The 17,462-nt window shown below is 37.5% G+C and overlaps 1 protein-coding gene across 7 annotated transcripts in view; it reads right to left on the reverse strand.

Annotated features, from left to right (window-relative positions):
* Positions 1-29: 29 nt before the first annotated feature.
* Positions 30-17,462, reverse strand: part of zcchc14 (zinc finger, CCHC domain containing 14) — a 39,251-nt gene continuing 21,818 nt past the window's right edge. For 6 of the 7 annotated variants that reach the window (XM_041795166.1, XM_041795168.1, XM_041795165.1 and 3 more), the window contains 6 exons: positions 14,911-15,400; positions 12,106-12,203; positions 9,276-9,373; positions 9,011-9,163; positions 5,254-6,468; positions 30-4,649 (listed from right to left, as the gene is read on the reverse strand). In XM_041795166.1, coding sequence (XP_041651100.1) covers positions 4,594-4,649; positions 5,254-6,468; positions 9,011-9,163; positions 9,276-9,373; positions 12,106-12,203; positions 14,911-15,400 — 2,110 coding nt within the window. In that variant the 3' untranslated portion in view covers positions 30-4,593. The remainder of the gene's footprint in view (positions 4,650-5,253; positions 6,469-9,010; positions 9,164-9,275; positions 9,374-12,105; positions 12,204-14,910; positions 15,401-17,462) is intronic. The other variant, XM_041795164.1, reaches the window with a different exon arrangement.

The following is a 17,462-nucleotide window of genomic DNA, read 5'->3' on the forward strand; positions in this document are numbered from 1 at the left end:
TTACTTGATAATAAATTGTACACAATGTGTTGAAAAATCGGAAAAATTTTATTTCCCCAACAATTTTCTTTTGGTTCAGACAAAACACATTTTAAAACACAATAAGCAATATAAAACCTAAACAACAAATAAACTTAACAGAGCTATTTGAACAGAAATACCCAAAAGAACATTTTATTCAAAGAGTAAACAGCGTGCACACAAATTTAGGGTCATGCCTGGCTTTTCAGTAGACTTTCAGACTGAAAAACAAGCTGAACTTTATGACTAAATAATCAGAAAAGCCTTAAGAAACTGCTTTTTTGGTATGATACATTGTGGCAGTATTTTATCCAGTGCAACTTCTGGATAAACTGTTTCTACGCAGCCATGTTTATTGAGCGTTCCATTTTTGGAAACAGATCAGTGAACAAAAAGCTTAAAACCAAAGTTTTGTCTAGATGAAACAGGTTGTGTCTGCACTTTTTAAAGATTACAATAACAACATATATAATTGCTATTTTTTTTAACAACATTCAGAAGTTCTTAAACTTACCGAATGTTCATTATTCAGTATTTTAAATAAACATGTCCTATGCTGTGCTCTCCAGGAGCACAGATGAAACTTCTTTATCTAAAAGACCAGCTGTCCATATGTCAGGAAATCTCTGGGTCCTGCCCAGCAAATGTATAACTCTCAGTCAGAGACTTCAATAAAGTGTATAACATTATTTAACTTACTCAAACTCTGTACAATTCCGCGGCCCTGTAATTTCTTTGAAGCCAGCAAATTCTTCTCAGTATATCCCCTCAGCCCTGGTAACATAGTTCAAGAACACGTATGTGGGGCATGAAGTGTAAATAAGAGACAAGTCAGTGTACCATCAAATTGATAACTAAGTAGTTTTTAAAAGTAAAGAACATTAATCTGCTTCAACCAGTAACAGAGCCCACTCCTTTACGCCTCCCCTGAAGTGACTTATTTTTTCAAATAACTGTTCAGCGGCTCAACATTCATCTAACATGAAGAGTGAAACATTGTGAACTTGACAGAAAAAAATGGAACTCTGGAAAAGTCAGTCCAGTGTCCTATTATGAGACAAAAGCCATAATGGTTAGTATAGTATTTCAGTACTAAGCTTATATTGTTTTTATTTTTGGGCCATGACTATTTTTATGTTATGTGCAAAATACATTTAATTTCATTAGAAATATTACTTTTTAAAATTTTAGATATAATGTGTTGAATGTTTTATAATAATCTGCAATATTACTTTTCCATATTGGGGTTATCATGTTAATTATCAAGTGCAATATTCCTTTCATAACACTACCATGTGCAAAATTTGTTTTATTATAAAAGTACAGTTAAGTTTAATATTATATAACATTTTTTTCCAGGGTGATGTCCTGGCTCTCCCTGCTTATCTGTCACACATTTGGGTTGTAGTGGCCATTGGGAGCTAAATAGGAATTATATTGATATTTTTTATCAGCTTGCATTAATAATGCTTCAGATAACCTCATAATATCACAGCCATTAGTGAGGTCAATATTATCATTATTGATGTACTTGGCTTCCTTTGTTACTTAACTAATTTATCCTATTAAAGGCACAGTTTCTTTGCATTTAACCCTCAATCCCTAAAAACTGTATCACAAACTTGATGTTTTTGTGTGTTTATTTTGTGATTGATGTTGTTTTGTGTCACTCTTAACTTGTACTATAATATGGATGCAACCTGACATCAGAATTTCCTTTGGGTTCAGAGTTCTTTTTTGTCTTATCTTCTAAGGTCTAAATAAACAGTGTTTGGTTCAAAAGGTCATGATGAGGTAAGAGAGTCAAAGTTATTTTCTTTACATTGCGATAACTACTCAATAGAAATTCAAGTTTTTCAACATGACCTGTCCAAATACACTTGATTGTCTGGCTGATACTTTGTGATCTGTAAGTCATAAATTGGAAAAAATATGGAAGCTGACATTATTCCAGACAAGGTCCTCAACACAAAGAGTAACAACTTCAATCACCCCTGACAATGCCAAAATGCATTCAGTGAAAATAAAACAACTTTTAGTGAGGAATGATTATGAATTTAGATACACCTTGACCAAGGGGATTATGGAATATTTATGGTTTGGTAGTTATGGTAACAAATTAAAGAAAAATCTTAAGAAAATAGTAGTGAATGAGGCCCTTTTTCCTTACACACTGCATACCAAAACACTGTCATATCACTATCCCTGTGTGGAATTTACAAAGCCTGCTATCTTTGTGGTAGCAAAGAAGCATAAAATGTAAACAAACTAACACGGCCCTGACATGTTAATCTGTAAATCACACACACAATCTCCTAATTGAAGCAGAAAAATTGGGCCAAAAAGTCCTGTCATGACCCGGCAGTGTGAAGTGGGCCTTTGGCCTGGCATAATGCCAGCAGTCCTTGCTAGCTACAGTACATCCAACCACAACATTTCCCTCTAGAGGGGGATTTTAGCTCAAGTTGCCGACACTATCCTGCCAGTTTCCATCAAGAACTGCTGCAGCCTGGTCTATTGAGGGCACTAAAAATAAGGATCCTAGCATATCCATCATCTACCATCAGCGACTGTTGAATAACCCCTTATGAGAGCTTGTGTCACCCCAATGCCATTGCTCATTTTTAAAACTTTGTGCAAAACAGAATCCAGTTTACAAAGAGGATTCCAAGTTCTTCCAACTCTGAGGGTTAGCAGCCCCTGTTGAGTTTTTAATCCATCAGCACAGATATACCAGCACTTAACTTTCCAAAACATCCCTCACAGCAGGAATCTCCTTTTCTTACTAAAGCTATCCAGCAACTATGACTTCTTCTAGTCTTCAATAAAAATCAATTTGTCATCCTAACTGTATTTTTTATCAGTCTCCCTCTCAAACCAATCAGACTGCAAATAAATAACAGATTTACCAATTCTTGCAATCCTCATCAAGCCTCACATCTACCAGTCAACAACAGATGGGTGTAATAGTTCTCTCATCTGTGTCCACTTCTTCCTACTCTCCAAATGCAGTGTATCTAAACATACCTTTCATTCTGTATGAGACCTATTGTTTTTGTACCAATGTTGTTTGCTCCATGTTCAGTAGCAGTGTTATGCTATCTTGCATGGCCATTTTTGGAATCAATATATTGTGTCAGCTGAGCTGAAGCCTTCTTCAACAGTTCATGCACATATTGACACACTCTTGACAACGTATACCTCCCAAATTTTGCTGCCAGTGCAGCTGTACAATGCTCCCTACAGTATGTGGTACCATCTCATCCAGTCTGTTTGTGCTCCTTACAAAACCAACCAAATTCTCCAGCTTTATTGTTTGGGGCCCGGCTAAACATACCTCTGAAGCTAACTCTGTCAGCCCACCTTTCATTTCCTTGTATCCAACAGCACAGACATCAATGGCTGACACATTGTGAAAAAAGGGTGGTCATTGAATGGTAACATGTTCAAAAAGGCAGAGTGCTTGATTTTTCCCTCCCTTATCCTTGCACACTCCTGAGCTGGCTATTCTGTACTTTCCTGAATTTTATTTTTTCTCCCTATCCCTATTACTGCATACTTCCATTAACCCACAGCACGCACAACACAAATCCATTTCAGACTTTTGTCCTTATCAAAATGCACAACCGAAATATCCATCTGATCTCTCAATTCCTCCACACCCTGTGCTCCACCAAATGCCAACTTCTTTCACTCTTTGGCTTCCTTGACTTAATCTGTGCATGGTCACTCAAGGGGTGATTTCAACTGTGAGTCTTTTTTTAAATTGTTCTTATTTTTTAAAAAATGTCATAGCCCCTTCTCTTCCTCTCTTTCTTTCTATGGATAGTGTTAGTTGGGCAAAACACTATCTTTGGCTTCACATTTGGAACTAAGGTGCCTTATTTATAAGGAGTAATTGACTCATCTGACCTCTGGTATACACCAGTCTCTACTGGAGTAGGTTTTAGGAGTCTCTATTATAAAATTAGCCAACTTGCTGTAGATTTGCATCCAAACTGTTTCCCAAAACATATAGCATTGTTCATGTTTCTTGAATGCGAGAAGCAATGTTCTTACTTGCTTTCATCAGTTTTCTCATTTGAAGCTAACAATGTGATGTTACACAGTTTTATATTCAGGACAAGTAGAAAGCTATTGACTGAGTGTCCCCATAGCTATTATGATTTCTTTAATTGAAAGCAGATTCTGAGACTGTCTGGTAAGAACATCACCAGTAAAATGACTGCGTGTTTACAATATTAGTTCTGTGGATGAGGCAAAGTCCACTGTTATAAGGCAGTGCAAAGATTACAAATCTTTCCTGTGACTTCTGCTATTTATAAGGGATGAAAGCTAATAAAATTAAAAACCACTGTCATAGCCCCTTTCTCTTTTCCTCTTCTTTTTGCCATCTTACAGTGACACCTTTGCAAACTGTTTACCAGAATTCCAAAGGCGATGAGGTCTTCCTACTGTACCCATAGTATTCTTATTTAGTTCTGCAGCTGCTGAGTGATAGTTTGAGAAAGAACATGAGGTACACTTGTATCAGGAGCAGAGGAGTTCAAATCCACTGGGGTTTCCTGCTATTTATTCCCCTGAGTCTTTAGGGTCGGTGTGAGGAGAGTAATTCAGCCGAAAAGTTCCTGTGAAACACAATAAAGAAATGTAGCCTCTGTGTTAAAGCTTTGCAGGATATAAACAGTCCAGATACATGCATCTGAGTCCTTGTAGCTCTGAAAAATAAAGTCTTATATTGTTTTTTGTTTATTTCAAGGAAAGCCCCTTGAGAAGCATCATCTAATTTTCGAGGGGGTCCTTCTTTGGTACATGTTGAAAAAAGCCTACCTGGGCCTCAAAGTTTAAAAAAAATGTATATATATATTCATTTAATTTGATACAATTATCAGAAATGTTGTTCAAATTGAGGCTCAGTCTGCAGGTGGCTAATTAATATATTAGTTTAACAATATAATATATATTAACTTAGCGTTTAAAAAGCTTTTGTCACCAGTTGCCAGTGGCATGTCAGACTGCATTTTGTGTTGGACCTGTTGTCCAACACAAAAGGTAAGTATTAAGTAGCCTGATATGCTATTAATTTGTATATTTTTTGTATAAAATTTGATAAAAACTCTGTAAAAATCTGACTCTTTCTGACTACTTTTTTTGAATGATACCTTTCACAACTAAACACGTAAAAGTTGATAAAGAAAAAAATTCAGGTTATTTGTTCATACTTTTACTCACCTTGAGGTCCTGACTCCATGGAGGGCTGTTTGCACTCTTCTGCTCTGTGTCCATTGGCACCACAGTTATAACAAGACAGGTTCATTGATGGCCGTTTCTGGCTTCCATTTCCAAAGCTGTGGGACTGGTAAAAGGCAAAGCCCAGCTGCTGGTCATGTGAAATTGGGCTATTGCAATATAGGGGAGGTGGTATCATCATTGGGTAGGAGAAAGGTGCTCCAGTGCCAGAGGCACTTGATGAGGCGACCAGGGGACTAAAATGTAGAAGAGGGCCAAGTGTAAAGAGGGAGGGGCAGGCTGAGAATGACTGCAGGTGATCAGCCACTGCATATCCAGGCAACATCCCATAGGCACTACAGTTACCACGACAACCGCAGGAGCTGCAGACACACATGGACATGTTGTGACCTGGACTTTGATCCAATGAAGAGCCAGAGCAGGAGGAAGAGGAGGAGCTGGAGGTAGGCTGTGATAGGTAGTAAGTGTTGCAAGGCACTGGATGAACTGGAATACTGTTTGCTGTTGCAATGGGAATAAAGCCTCCACCAGACCCAGGGCTGCTAGATAGAGAGCCAGACTTAGTGGAAGGACATGAGGAGGATAAGAAAGAAGAGAAAGAAGAAGAGGCAGGGGAGGTTGGTGGGTAGGAGTAATATCCAGATGAAGAGGGAGATGAGGAGGAAGAAAGGTGAAAGTGCAGAGGGGGGTGGGAGACATGGTGAAGGCTATTAGAGGTAGAGGTCAGAGCAGAACTGGTTTCTACCATTAGACCCATGGCACCTCCTGCCTTTTCACAACAATTCACTGAGTCCTGTATTGTTGTGGAGCCATCCATTTTTTCCAGCCTCACACCAATCCCCATACTGAGCCCTTTACTGAAATTGGCATTGGTTGCAAGATGGCCAGAGCCTATTGGCTTTGTCCTTTCTTCATTGCAGAGTGGAAGAGGCCTTGGTTTACGAGGAGAAGTCAGGATGCGTGCTGGATTCGGCACTGTAGAGAGCAGTGTCTGGGGGTAATTTGCCTGTGGGTGGTAAGGAGACTGTGGAAGGCTGAGGGAGCAGGAGGGAGGAAGAGAGGTTGTTGGATCAGTTTGGACAGGTAGCACCTGGGCAGTCGGGCGGCTAATGCCAGAGGGGCAGCTTGAGGGTAGCACCAAGAGGCAGGATCGGTCCTTCTCTGGGCCAACTCCTGTTGTATCTGGACCTGACACACCTGTAACACAGACGTAGTGTTTTATAAGTCAAATTTATTTTCTTTCCTAACTCCCTGACTGTTAATAAATATAGAAAATGAATCTCTATCTTTTCCTGTTGCACAAAAATCAGACTATGATATCCCCTTGATGAAACTGACAGAGTGCAGTGGTTGGTTTGGAGCCAAGACATAAGCCTATTCCACAAGCCAACGCTCACAATGAACCTACAAATAAAATTGGTAAGATCCCCAGCTTAGTGCACTGATAGCAAAAAAAAAAAAAAAAAAACAATTATTGTGTCTTTTCGAGTAGCAGGTGTTAGCAGTAATGGGTAGTTCAGTGGACCCTATTTTGAGTCACTGTCTAAAACACACAGCAAACCGTGTTCCTGACTACATTTTGATTGTTACAATGCACACAATTGGGGTGGCAAGTGAGGCTCATGGAGCAAAGAGATTAAGTTGCTTGATTACACTGCGCATAAGTACTGTATGTTTCTGATGTAACATGAATTCAAGCAATTAGAGTGGTAACTCTATTACTTTAAGAGTCAGGTACACCTGTAGGTACACCTACATTTTTATTCACAAAGCAGATTTTGGTCTTTATTCCTTGATGGATGAAGCTTCAGCTGGCATATTTAACTTGTCATCTTTCATTGTGCCCCTGACACATGCAGATACACTCTGCATGATGTTGGTGACAGACTGAAGTTATATTTCTCAGATGCATGTAATGTTTCTTAAAAAAACAGAACCTTTCCAAATGGAGAGAAGCCATGAACATTTCTATCAGCATAGATTTAGTAAATACTCAGATCTCCAGAAATGCCAACACATTGTTCAACATCAAACAAAAGTGGGCTTTAAACATTTCTTTGTATTTTCTGCTGAAATCCTTTAATCTCTGATGCCTGCATAATGGACACTGCATAGTGTGTATCATTTATTTGTTTATTTATTGAATTAGCTAAATTAGGACAATGCATAGCATTGCATAATGTCCAAGTCTCTAGATAGGAATAAGCACTGTAGCTACACCTCATCCTAAACCTTACACGTACTAAGTACAAAAATCCTCATTTTTATTTTTTGGATTCAATACAGATACCTCTAAGCTTGATTGTTCAAAACAGTTATATAAAAGATTAATTATTCCAGCACTGCTGCATTTGAGCATGTGTGCTTCCGCATGTATAAAACAAAATGCACACTTAAGGCAGTGCACAAGATGAAGAGTTTGGTGTCTCAGCCGGAGTTTGAAGAGTTCTAACTGAGGCCTAACAGGCATCTACGAGGTAAAGGGGAGCATTTCCTTGTATTCTGACTTTTGTCATGAGACAAAAAGGAATACAAAGATGACAGGAGATGGGGAAAACAAGCACTCACTGTATTTCATTCCCCTGTCTTAATAAAAACTTCATTTACATCTGTCTGCAAGTGCAAAAATACATGTAGCAAACAAAGGAACCTCTTTGGTAAATTTACAGATGAGGACAAAATTATTAACCCCCCCTATAAAAATGTCAGCTGTTCCAAAATATTTTACAAGTGCTGTTAAACAGAGCAAGGGATTTTTAACACAGATTTTCCAAACATCTTAGCTTTATCTTGAATGCTTACATTATTTTACTTTGCCCACAAAATTATTTCACATAAAGTATCAGGGTCTGACTTATAAGCCCCCATGACACTAATAGTCAGTTGTATTTCTTTTTTACTGGATAACAGCCTTTGCAGTTTCATCAAGTCTCAGACATGTCTCCTGAGGAATCCCATCCCCTTCTTCTTTGTTTAATGTTCTTACATGTTTAATCTATCTGTCAAGCTCCTCTGGATTTGATGGTCTTCTGGCATGGAGATTGGTCTTCAGTTCATCTCACAGGTTTTCAACTGGATTTAAGTCAGGTCTTTGTGCAGGCCAGTCAATAACACTGACCTTGGTCTCCTGGAGGTAGTTTTGAGTCGTTGTTAAGTTGAAAGACAAACTGCTGCCCAGACCCAGTTTTGCTGTTGACTGCATAAAGTTTTCTTTAAAAATTTTACTTTTCATGAATCCTTCCACCTTTACCAGATTCCCAGTTCCAGACATACTGAAGCATCCCCACTTCATCTCTTACACTGCCGTGTTTTACTTTGGGGACGGTGTTCTGTGGGTTATAAGCCTCTCTCGTCTTTCTTCAAACGTAAGAAACATCATGCTTCCAGTATGTATAATCCTTCTCCCGGTTTCCTTAGCATACTTAAGTATGGTTTGAAGGTGTCTCTTCGGCACAGTGGCAGTTCTAGACCTACTTTTTAGGGGGGCCAGGCTGGGGCCAGTTGTGTAGTTGAATTAATCATTTTAAATTTTGACTAATTCTGCCCTTGCAGAGCACATTTAATGGCAAATTTAATTTTGTTTGATGCACACACATCACACTTTAAGACACACAACTGTAACCTTACTTTGTAAGTGAATTTGGTTTAAGAAAGAACCAGACATCAAGGTTGCTTTTAAACTTGCATCCTCTTTTTTTTTAGGTTATGACTACAAATATTGCACAGTCCTGAAACCTACGTCTGTGAATGTCTCTGGTCCTGTCATATGGGGAATCACAGCAAAGTGGTGTTCTGGGGGAGCAGGACGAGCTTGAGTAGCCTGAGGATGAGCTGCTGTCCTTTGAGACAGGCTGATGGTGCGACATCGCGTCCACATCCACTTGGAGCTCAACTGAAACACATATCAATCACATATCAGTTTTTCTTTTTATGCCCGGTCTCAACAATTAACTTTCATGGGCAGTGATAAAGTTACATACGCAGTAATAACCAGAATGTGATACCTGCAGTGGAGATCGAAATTGTTGAGTGTCCAATGTGACTGGAAGGTGTCACTCTAGCGATGCTGCTGCATGACCGTTTCTCCATCTTAATCTCCCTGCTGAGAAACACACACGGAGGTTTTATGCATTTTGTGGTGGATCTTACATTCCACCATGCATATTTGAGAGGCAAATTTTAGATCGTAATATAAATGATTTCATTAACTTTATGTTCATAACGCTGACCTACAATTGTTCATGCAATGGCTGGTTTAAAGGCTCAGAACATCTCATCTACTACACTGGAACAGAACGAAACTGGAAAACAACAAAAAAAATACCCAATTTCTGGCATTCATAAATTATAGCCCTCGTTTGTTTTTAATTGATGTTAGTTTGATTTCTTAAATTCTGTTTTGAAGTTAACCTCTCAAAATGTATGTCCAGCTGTTGAAAAGAGTGAATTTTGACAGCAGCTTGTGCCAACCATTGCCAGCAGGGGGAGATGTCTGCCAAGGATCCCAATGGCTCTTATTGATGGCATTAGAAGAAGTATCTCATGGAAAAACACTGCTGGAAATTCCGATTTCTTTGTCTTGTTTAAGCATGCTCACACACTCAAACATGCCTGATGGAAACCTGTTGAAACTGTGGTTGGATATTTACAGACACTCGGTGCAGGTTGATGTATGAGAGAGAGAGTTTTTAGGTTCATGTGTGTTTGTATGCACCTCTGTAGATGCTTGTATAACAGACAAGTCACAGCATACAGGCATATCAGTCTCCATGTCCATGTTTTTGAGTTTTGCATTTCTTTTTGTCGGTTGTCTTCACATAAGCACATCTTATCTCTGCAAGTCGCCAACAGCTGGTTAAACATTGACACCTAACGGCCTATTACTACTCTTTATTTACACTTGAAATCAGCAACTGATCAGTTGGTCTGTTAATGGTTAATTGGAAATAGCAATCTGATCATTTCACCAGACTAGGCCAATGCCGAAAGCCTATATTTTTTTAACATAATTCATTTTTATGCCTTACAGTTAAGATTATATATTTACTTTATGTTCCAACATAAACAACAAAAACAATAAAAATTTTAGCTCAGGGTAAAGATAAAAAGGAGCAAATTCTAATTTTGAAACTCGTCAGGACCATTTTCAACCCGATATTACTTTAATGTTAAAACAATCTTCTGGATTTTCTCTAATTTCATCAACTAAAACTACGGCTAAAAATGTTTGTCAACAGCCTTTTCTTCCAAGATGAAAATTTGACTAAGACTAGCCAAAGATAGATCTGTGATGACTAAAACTGACAAACAGGAAGTTTGGTTTTCATCAAGGTGACTAAAACTAGAAATAAATTAAATTAAGTTATCTGGACATTAGAAATTCATGATATTTCTCCGCTGTGGGTAAGTCTGTCAAAAACAATGCATCTGTATCTCTTTTGCCTCTTAGCAGTAGAAAGCAGGGACCCCAGGTTTGGCAAGGTGCACAGAACACACTACCATGATTTGATACCAGATTCAGGCAAGAGAATAAATGCTTTGACTAAAAGTAAAGACTAAATCTAGCTTATTCCGAGATCTTGAGAGACTGCACACTAAGCTTCTCAGTGTTTTAAAGGACACATAAAGCTCAAGAACTAAATAATTACACTGATTGTTTCAGGTTAATACAACAACTTTTGCAGAAACAAACTGTAGCTGAAATACATAAAAGAAATTTTGAACTTCTTGCATAATTACCCTAGAATATTGACTCTAAACTATTGACTTACTGGTTAAATCTTTATTGCATATTTTTTCTTTCAGTAATTCTTTTACATAACACTTGTTTCTGATTTGCTGATTTTTTAAATCTTTTTTTCTAGTTTTGGAACTTAATCTCTGTAAATAGTATTTACAAAGAGTGATGTGTACACATGCTCTATATGAAAAGTATCACAACAAACTGGCACACATTTCTCCACTTACATCTCTGTTAGCCTTACAAAATTTATTCTCATATAAATTTTCCATTGAACCAGTCTTTTTATCTAAAAAGACTAAGTGATGTTTATTTAAAGAAAGACATCACAGCTTAAAAAATGAACAGCCTCAGTATTATATGCATTGTTTGTTAATATAATTATTCATTGTGGGTTATTGCTAACTCAGTTTTCCATACTCATCACATAATAACAATATTGCAAATTCTTGAAAATAAAAATGACAAAACTTGTCATTTAAAAGCATCATCAATGCACCTCAAGATAAGAGAGTTAGATGTTAAAAAATACAGTATACTCATAGTTTGGGTCAGTGTTATTTTGGCAGCTGTTTCAAGTTCAGTCTTGGTCATCAGATCAAAATTCCTTTTAGTTTTAGTTATATTTTGGTCATTTTAACTCTAATACTAAATGTATTTTAGCTATCACTTTTTGTCAAAACAATTTTTTCCCTGAACTAATCCCATTAGCCATATTGTTTAATTAACACAAATGTCAATCACTTGTATTAACGCATCAATATTTTAATCGATAAAATACTGAAGATAATAGTGACCTCCTTTGAATGCTGTTCAACCTCATCTCTGCCTGTGTTTATGCATGATACGCACAGAGAAATATCCTGGTTTTTAAATGTCCAAAATTTTAGTCTCCTTGACAAATGGTTATCTTACCTTTTGCCAGTTTTGTTTTTCACAACAGTCTATTTTATTTATTATTTTGGCTAATCTTAGTCTTCCTCATGGAAAAATTTAGTCGACAGACATTTTAAGCCATACTTTTAGTCAACAAAGTATCACTGGTTTTGAAAACATAAAATACTAAACACAAACATGAAATAAGCACAACTTACTCTGCTGACTTCTGCAGCTCCAGCTGAGTCTTGAGTTTTTTCTTAGCTCCTTGGGTTAGATCATACTTGTTTAGGTCCTCCTCCGTTAGGGCTAAAAACTGTACAAAACACAGCAAAACAGGGTTACTACTTGACACTCTCCAAACTTACTGAAATCATTTCAATTTTCTGTGTACCATAGCTTGAAAGACAAGTCTTAGCTAGCGATAAAAACATCTCTTGTTTCATTTAGATTTTTACTTTTAGCTTACATACAAGTAGAATATAGGTGCATAATATAATATAATATACCACATGGACCTTAGTTGACGCACTGTTAACCTGAAATTGTTTGTGATCAAATAATTTAAGTAAATATTACTTTAAAAAACTATGTTTATTTGCATTACTTAAGTCATTTTGGTGTATTCTACTATTATAATGTGACTGTAGAGTGTACTCGTTGTTTTGAGTTGAATAAACGTAAAATTTCTATTTTTTTAACTTAATCTTTGGGTGTACTTATAATATCAAATGCTTCAAGGTGTTGAATTCTAATTAGCTGGTTGAATTCAAACTTGTCTTGGCTTGTTTGAAACAAAATTACTTAAAAATCCAACAAAACGATTTCAACTCTATTTTTATGAGCTGATAGAATTCATTTTAGTTTTAGAACTAAAACAGTACTCAAACAGTGTAAGTATTTATTGTCTGTATGCCACTGTTTTAGGTGACGTCTTATTATCAATGTACCTGTTGTTTATTATGTACTGTGTGAGCTTGAGTGTGTTTGATTTTGAAACTGTATTGCTGCCATTTTTGTCCAGGTCCCCCTTGAAAATGAGATCTTTGATCTCAATGGGGCTAGCCTGGTTAAATAAAGGTTAAATCATTTTTGCTATCATTTAAATTATTTGAGTTATTACAAATCTGCAGTTTTCCCATAATGCCGTTGGGCACTAAACCTTTATGCACTCTGTTTGCTGCTGCTGTCTCGGCCAGAACACTTTTGAAAAAGAGATTTTTAATCTCAAAGAGGATCTCTCTTGGTTAAATAAAGGTTAAATAAAATAAATAAATAAAATGCACCATGAGTGAAGTTGCTGTCTCAGTTACATAGGGGACGATGTTATTGTTATTAACGTCTATGAGTGTTAGATGGCACACTGACAATAATGAAATATCAACTACTGATTCCGTGGGTCACTAACAGTCATTGTAGCAAATGGTGGCACAAGTTAGTCCACTTTAGATGAAATGATAACTTCAAAGAACTTTTACAGAGAGTACTATCTGACGTTTTAAAGTAATCAGTTGACTATGATATTTTGAGTTCTGTCAACTTATCAGTGTTAACAGTGCACTAAAAATATTAGATATGGCACACTCAAAGTAGAGGATTTAGCCTAAGTCCTGCTAATTTAAATTCAACTAATTTTGTTTTCCAGTGTACACATTTTGAAAATATTAAGTTGACTTAATTTAATTTTCCAAATAATTTTCAATTAAATCAACTTGTAGTTTAGTGCAATGGACTTAAAATATTAAATTTAATAATTATGCAAAGCAACTGGCTCTGCAAAAGATTTTGAGTTAAATCAACTTGGCATTTAGTTTGTTGTACTTAAAAACTTAAGTTAAATTCACTCAAGTTGTCATTATGCATAACTTAAAATTTTTAGGGCAACCGGTTTCCTCAATCTTTTTAAGTAAATTCAACTCATCTGGGCTTACAGTGTGACAACAACTGAAAGGTGCACACTAAACCAGGACATCCTCTTCCATCTTGTTTAGTATGCTATTCATTGTGTATTGTGGTTGTTCCCCACAGGTAAGACTAGCTGTTTCTCAAAGCCAAGGAAGGATCCCCGAGTGGGGTTTTGGTGCCTGAAAACGGAACAATTTGGAAACAGGCTCCAAAGTGAAAGTTTCTCAAAATGCCCCGTCCCCTTTTGAACAGGGAAAACGACACTTTCTGAAAACACATGCACTACAGCTGCAGTCAGTTGTCAAGCGCGAGTGTCGCAGCTCTCTAGATAAAGGAAGCAGAGTCTAATCTGGGCCAGCAAGAAAATCAAAGAACAAGCCCACTTAGAAGGAACAAAATACCCTCAAACATATTAGCAAAGATCAATAACATGGCTTGTGCATTCAGTGAGCAAAGATTTCCTAATTGTGTTTTTATGATATTCCATGGTTACAAAATCCTCTGACTGGGTGACTCTAGGTCTTATGAAGAAGTAGACACTTTTGAAGCACATTTTCTGAAGATAGAGCAAAGTCAAGGAATCATGCACAAAATTACAAATAATTTATATACATACAGTGCTTAACAAATTTATTAGACCACCACCCAAAGTAAGGTTTATGCCATAACTGTATCATGAAGTGCTCTACTGTGGACTCTTTCATTTTCAGTGGGCTCTCCACGTTTTACCAATTTGAACAGGATTGAGGAATTTCAAACTGAATTCACCTTTTTATACCCAAATTTGAGCCGGCTCACTGGGCTTCTCTGAGAAGTCAGAAATTAATCAAGCATAACATTCCACCACTAAAACTCATTTTTCTGTTCATGAATGCAAGTAAATAACATTTGGGTAAAAGAGCTTCTACATATTGGTGTATTAACCATTGCAGAAACATAAAAAAATGATTTTGGTAATTACCAATGCTGTTAATTTAGGGCAGCTGTGGCATAAACCTCACTTTGGGTGGTGGTCTAATAAATTTGTTAAGCACTGTACATACAGACCAAATGCATAACACATACACATAATCACATTTCTGAAAACAAAAAACAGAATGGAAGGGAAGCTGACCCACCTCCTCCATGGTAAGTTGTTTGAAGACTGGGTAATACTTGTGGAGCCGAAGCCTACGAAGCCAGTCGTGGATGCCACTCTGCTCTGGAGTGTTAGGCTGGGACTGGGATGGTACTTGTATATTGGACTGGGAACGAGACTGGGAATGGGACTGAGAATGTGAGTGGGACACTGAATGGGAATGGGGCAGGTAAATGGACTGAGGCAGTGCACAGGACTGGCTGCTAGTTTGTGTTGGTAGGTGCTGAGAGTAAGAGTGGGACTGACCATGAGTCTGGGGGGAGGAGGAATCACCTCCACAAGCTATGGAGCCCTGAGTGGGAAGGGTGGGAACAGCGGCAGGAAGGAGGGACAGCTGGGGAGAATGATGGAAAGGAGGTAATGCGGGAGGAAGAGACGGAGGGAGGGAGGACATATGAGGGGAAGGGCGAGTCATGACAGAGCTGTGGTTGCTGATGACAGGCTGGACACTGGCCACTCTGTATATCGCCCTGAGATATGAAAGACAGTTCAATGGGGCAGTGATGTATAATGATGTTGATTTTTATGATTACACACATGAGCAAAATTAATGGTATCCTGTTAAAGAAAGAAAAACCCACAATGGTCACTGAAATAACTTGAAACTGACAAAATAACAAATAAAAATGTACTGAAAATTAACTAATGAAAATCAGACATTAATTTTGACTTGTGGTTCATCAGAGTCATTAAAAAACAAACTAATAAAGTTGGCCTGGACAGAATTGATGATACCCCTGGGAAAGACTGAAAATTAATTGAATACAGGGATATATTAAAGGTTACATATTTTACCCCTTAAAGACAACTTTAGATTGGTTTCAGAGGTCTCCAAACCATGCCTTTGAAGATTGTTGCTGAAAAAAAAAAAAACACTCCAGTATTGGATTTTTGCATGTCTAAATAACCCTCAGTTACAGCCCTGCTCAGAACAAGAAGTTTCTATGTCTGTAGTTTTAAATGTTGATGAGCTGTCTGACTCTGCCCTTGACTCTGCCCTTCTCAGGAAATGGATGTGTCTTAACGTATGTGGCTCATCTTGTCCTCCTCTCAGCTGCCAGCTAGTGATGTGCGATACAACTGATTTCCTTTTTGATCCGATACCAAGTAAAATTCAGGCTGGTATCACCGATACTGATCCGATACCGATACTTGCCGTGAATGCTAAATCTTATTTATATTCAGCTATGTATGTAGACTCTCAAAACAGCCAACCCTAAAACTAAAGAATTAATAGTTTTCATACACTTGCCATTTTATATGAAAAGCTATGTGACTCATTGAAATTGCCAGTAAAATACATGATTTAATGAAAATAAAATAAATGTCACAATAATTGCATAAGTTTGTCACTACCTACATTTTAAAATATTCAATTAACCATCAGTCAAAAAAAGAGACTGAAAATAATACAACAGAAATATTTTTATGGATACAATGTTTTTATCTATCTTATTTATAAAATGTTTTTCAGCTGTATTTTTTGTTTGTTTTTAAGCCCACAATGGCTGTTTTATTGCAAGTATTATGTATATTTTAGTAACACCTAGCCCACATTAAATGTTTTACTTTACAGGTAACCTTACCTGATCAAATCTGGGCCTACTGAATGGATGTGAGGGGATCTCAGGGACATAGATTTTTACTCCAAGCTGAACTCATGCAACTGTTTATCGTGGCATTTATTTATATCATTACTAATTTAATAACCATATTTAATAATGAATATTTGAATAGAATAGGATTCCGTAGCTTTAAGAATGCAGGTAACTCCCGTTGTTTGATCATTAAAACAAAAACCTAAGACTAGACAGACATTTATCACTTTCCAAATTCAGGGGCAATGCTACACATTGCCAACAGCCCCTTATTTTCTCGGTCTGTACCTGGATAGTGTCTGCCTGCAGCACCAAAGGACTCAGAGAGTGATGTATGTCTTGCCCTAGCAGCACCTGTCTCTCTCCTCTCCTGCTCTCTGGAACGCCTGATCACATTCTGTTTTATGGTTGATTCTCAGATGTTGAATGGGGTTTGTGGTGTTGCCACAACACTTAGCCGTCTTCCCACACACATCACGTGCCACATTGTTGCTGTGTGTCGAGCTGAAATAGCTCCACACATGATTGCGTTTATGTTTGGCCATGGCTGCCAAATGGACTGAGTGAGCAGTAGCGCGCTGTGAACCTGTGACACTCTTACAGAGCCGTATAATGCATGTGACTGACAGGCGGAAGAAGAAGTAGTTCCTACCAACTGGAAATTATTACAACAAGTTTTTGATAGTATTTTTACTTCACACTGTATTCCTGTTAATGGTAAACTATACATTTGCCCACATTTATTAAATTATCTATATTTATATATGAGAATCGATTCTAGAACATAAATCTCTGGTATCGGAGGGATCGATATTTCAGTATCGATCCGCACATTACTACTGCTAGCTAAGAGGAAGATAAGGAGATGTGGGTAAAACTTTCTTCCAAGTGGGGACGGCCAACCAAACCTGGGGGTGGTCCAAACTCTACACAT

The sequence above is a fragment of the Cheilinus undulatus genome, linkage group 9 (genome assembly GCF_018320785.1).
Source record: "Cheilinus undulatus linkage group 9, ASM1832078v1, whole genome shotgun sequence".
In the NCBI taxonomy this organism is placed as follows: Eukaryota; Metazoa; Chordata; class Actinopteri; order Labriformes; family Labridae; genus Cheilinus; species Cheilinus undulatus.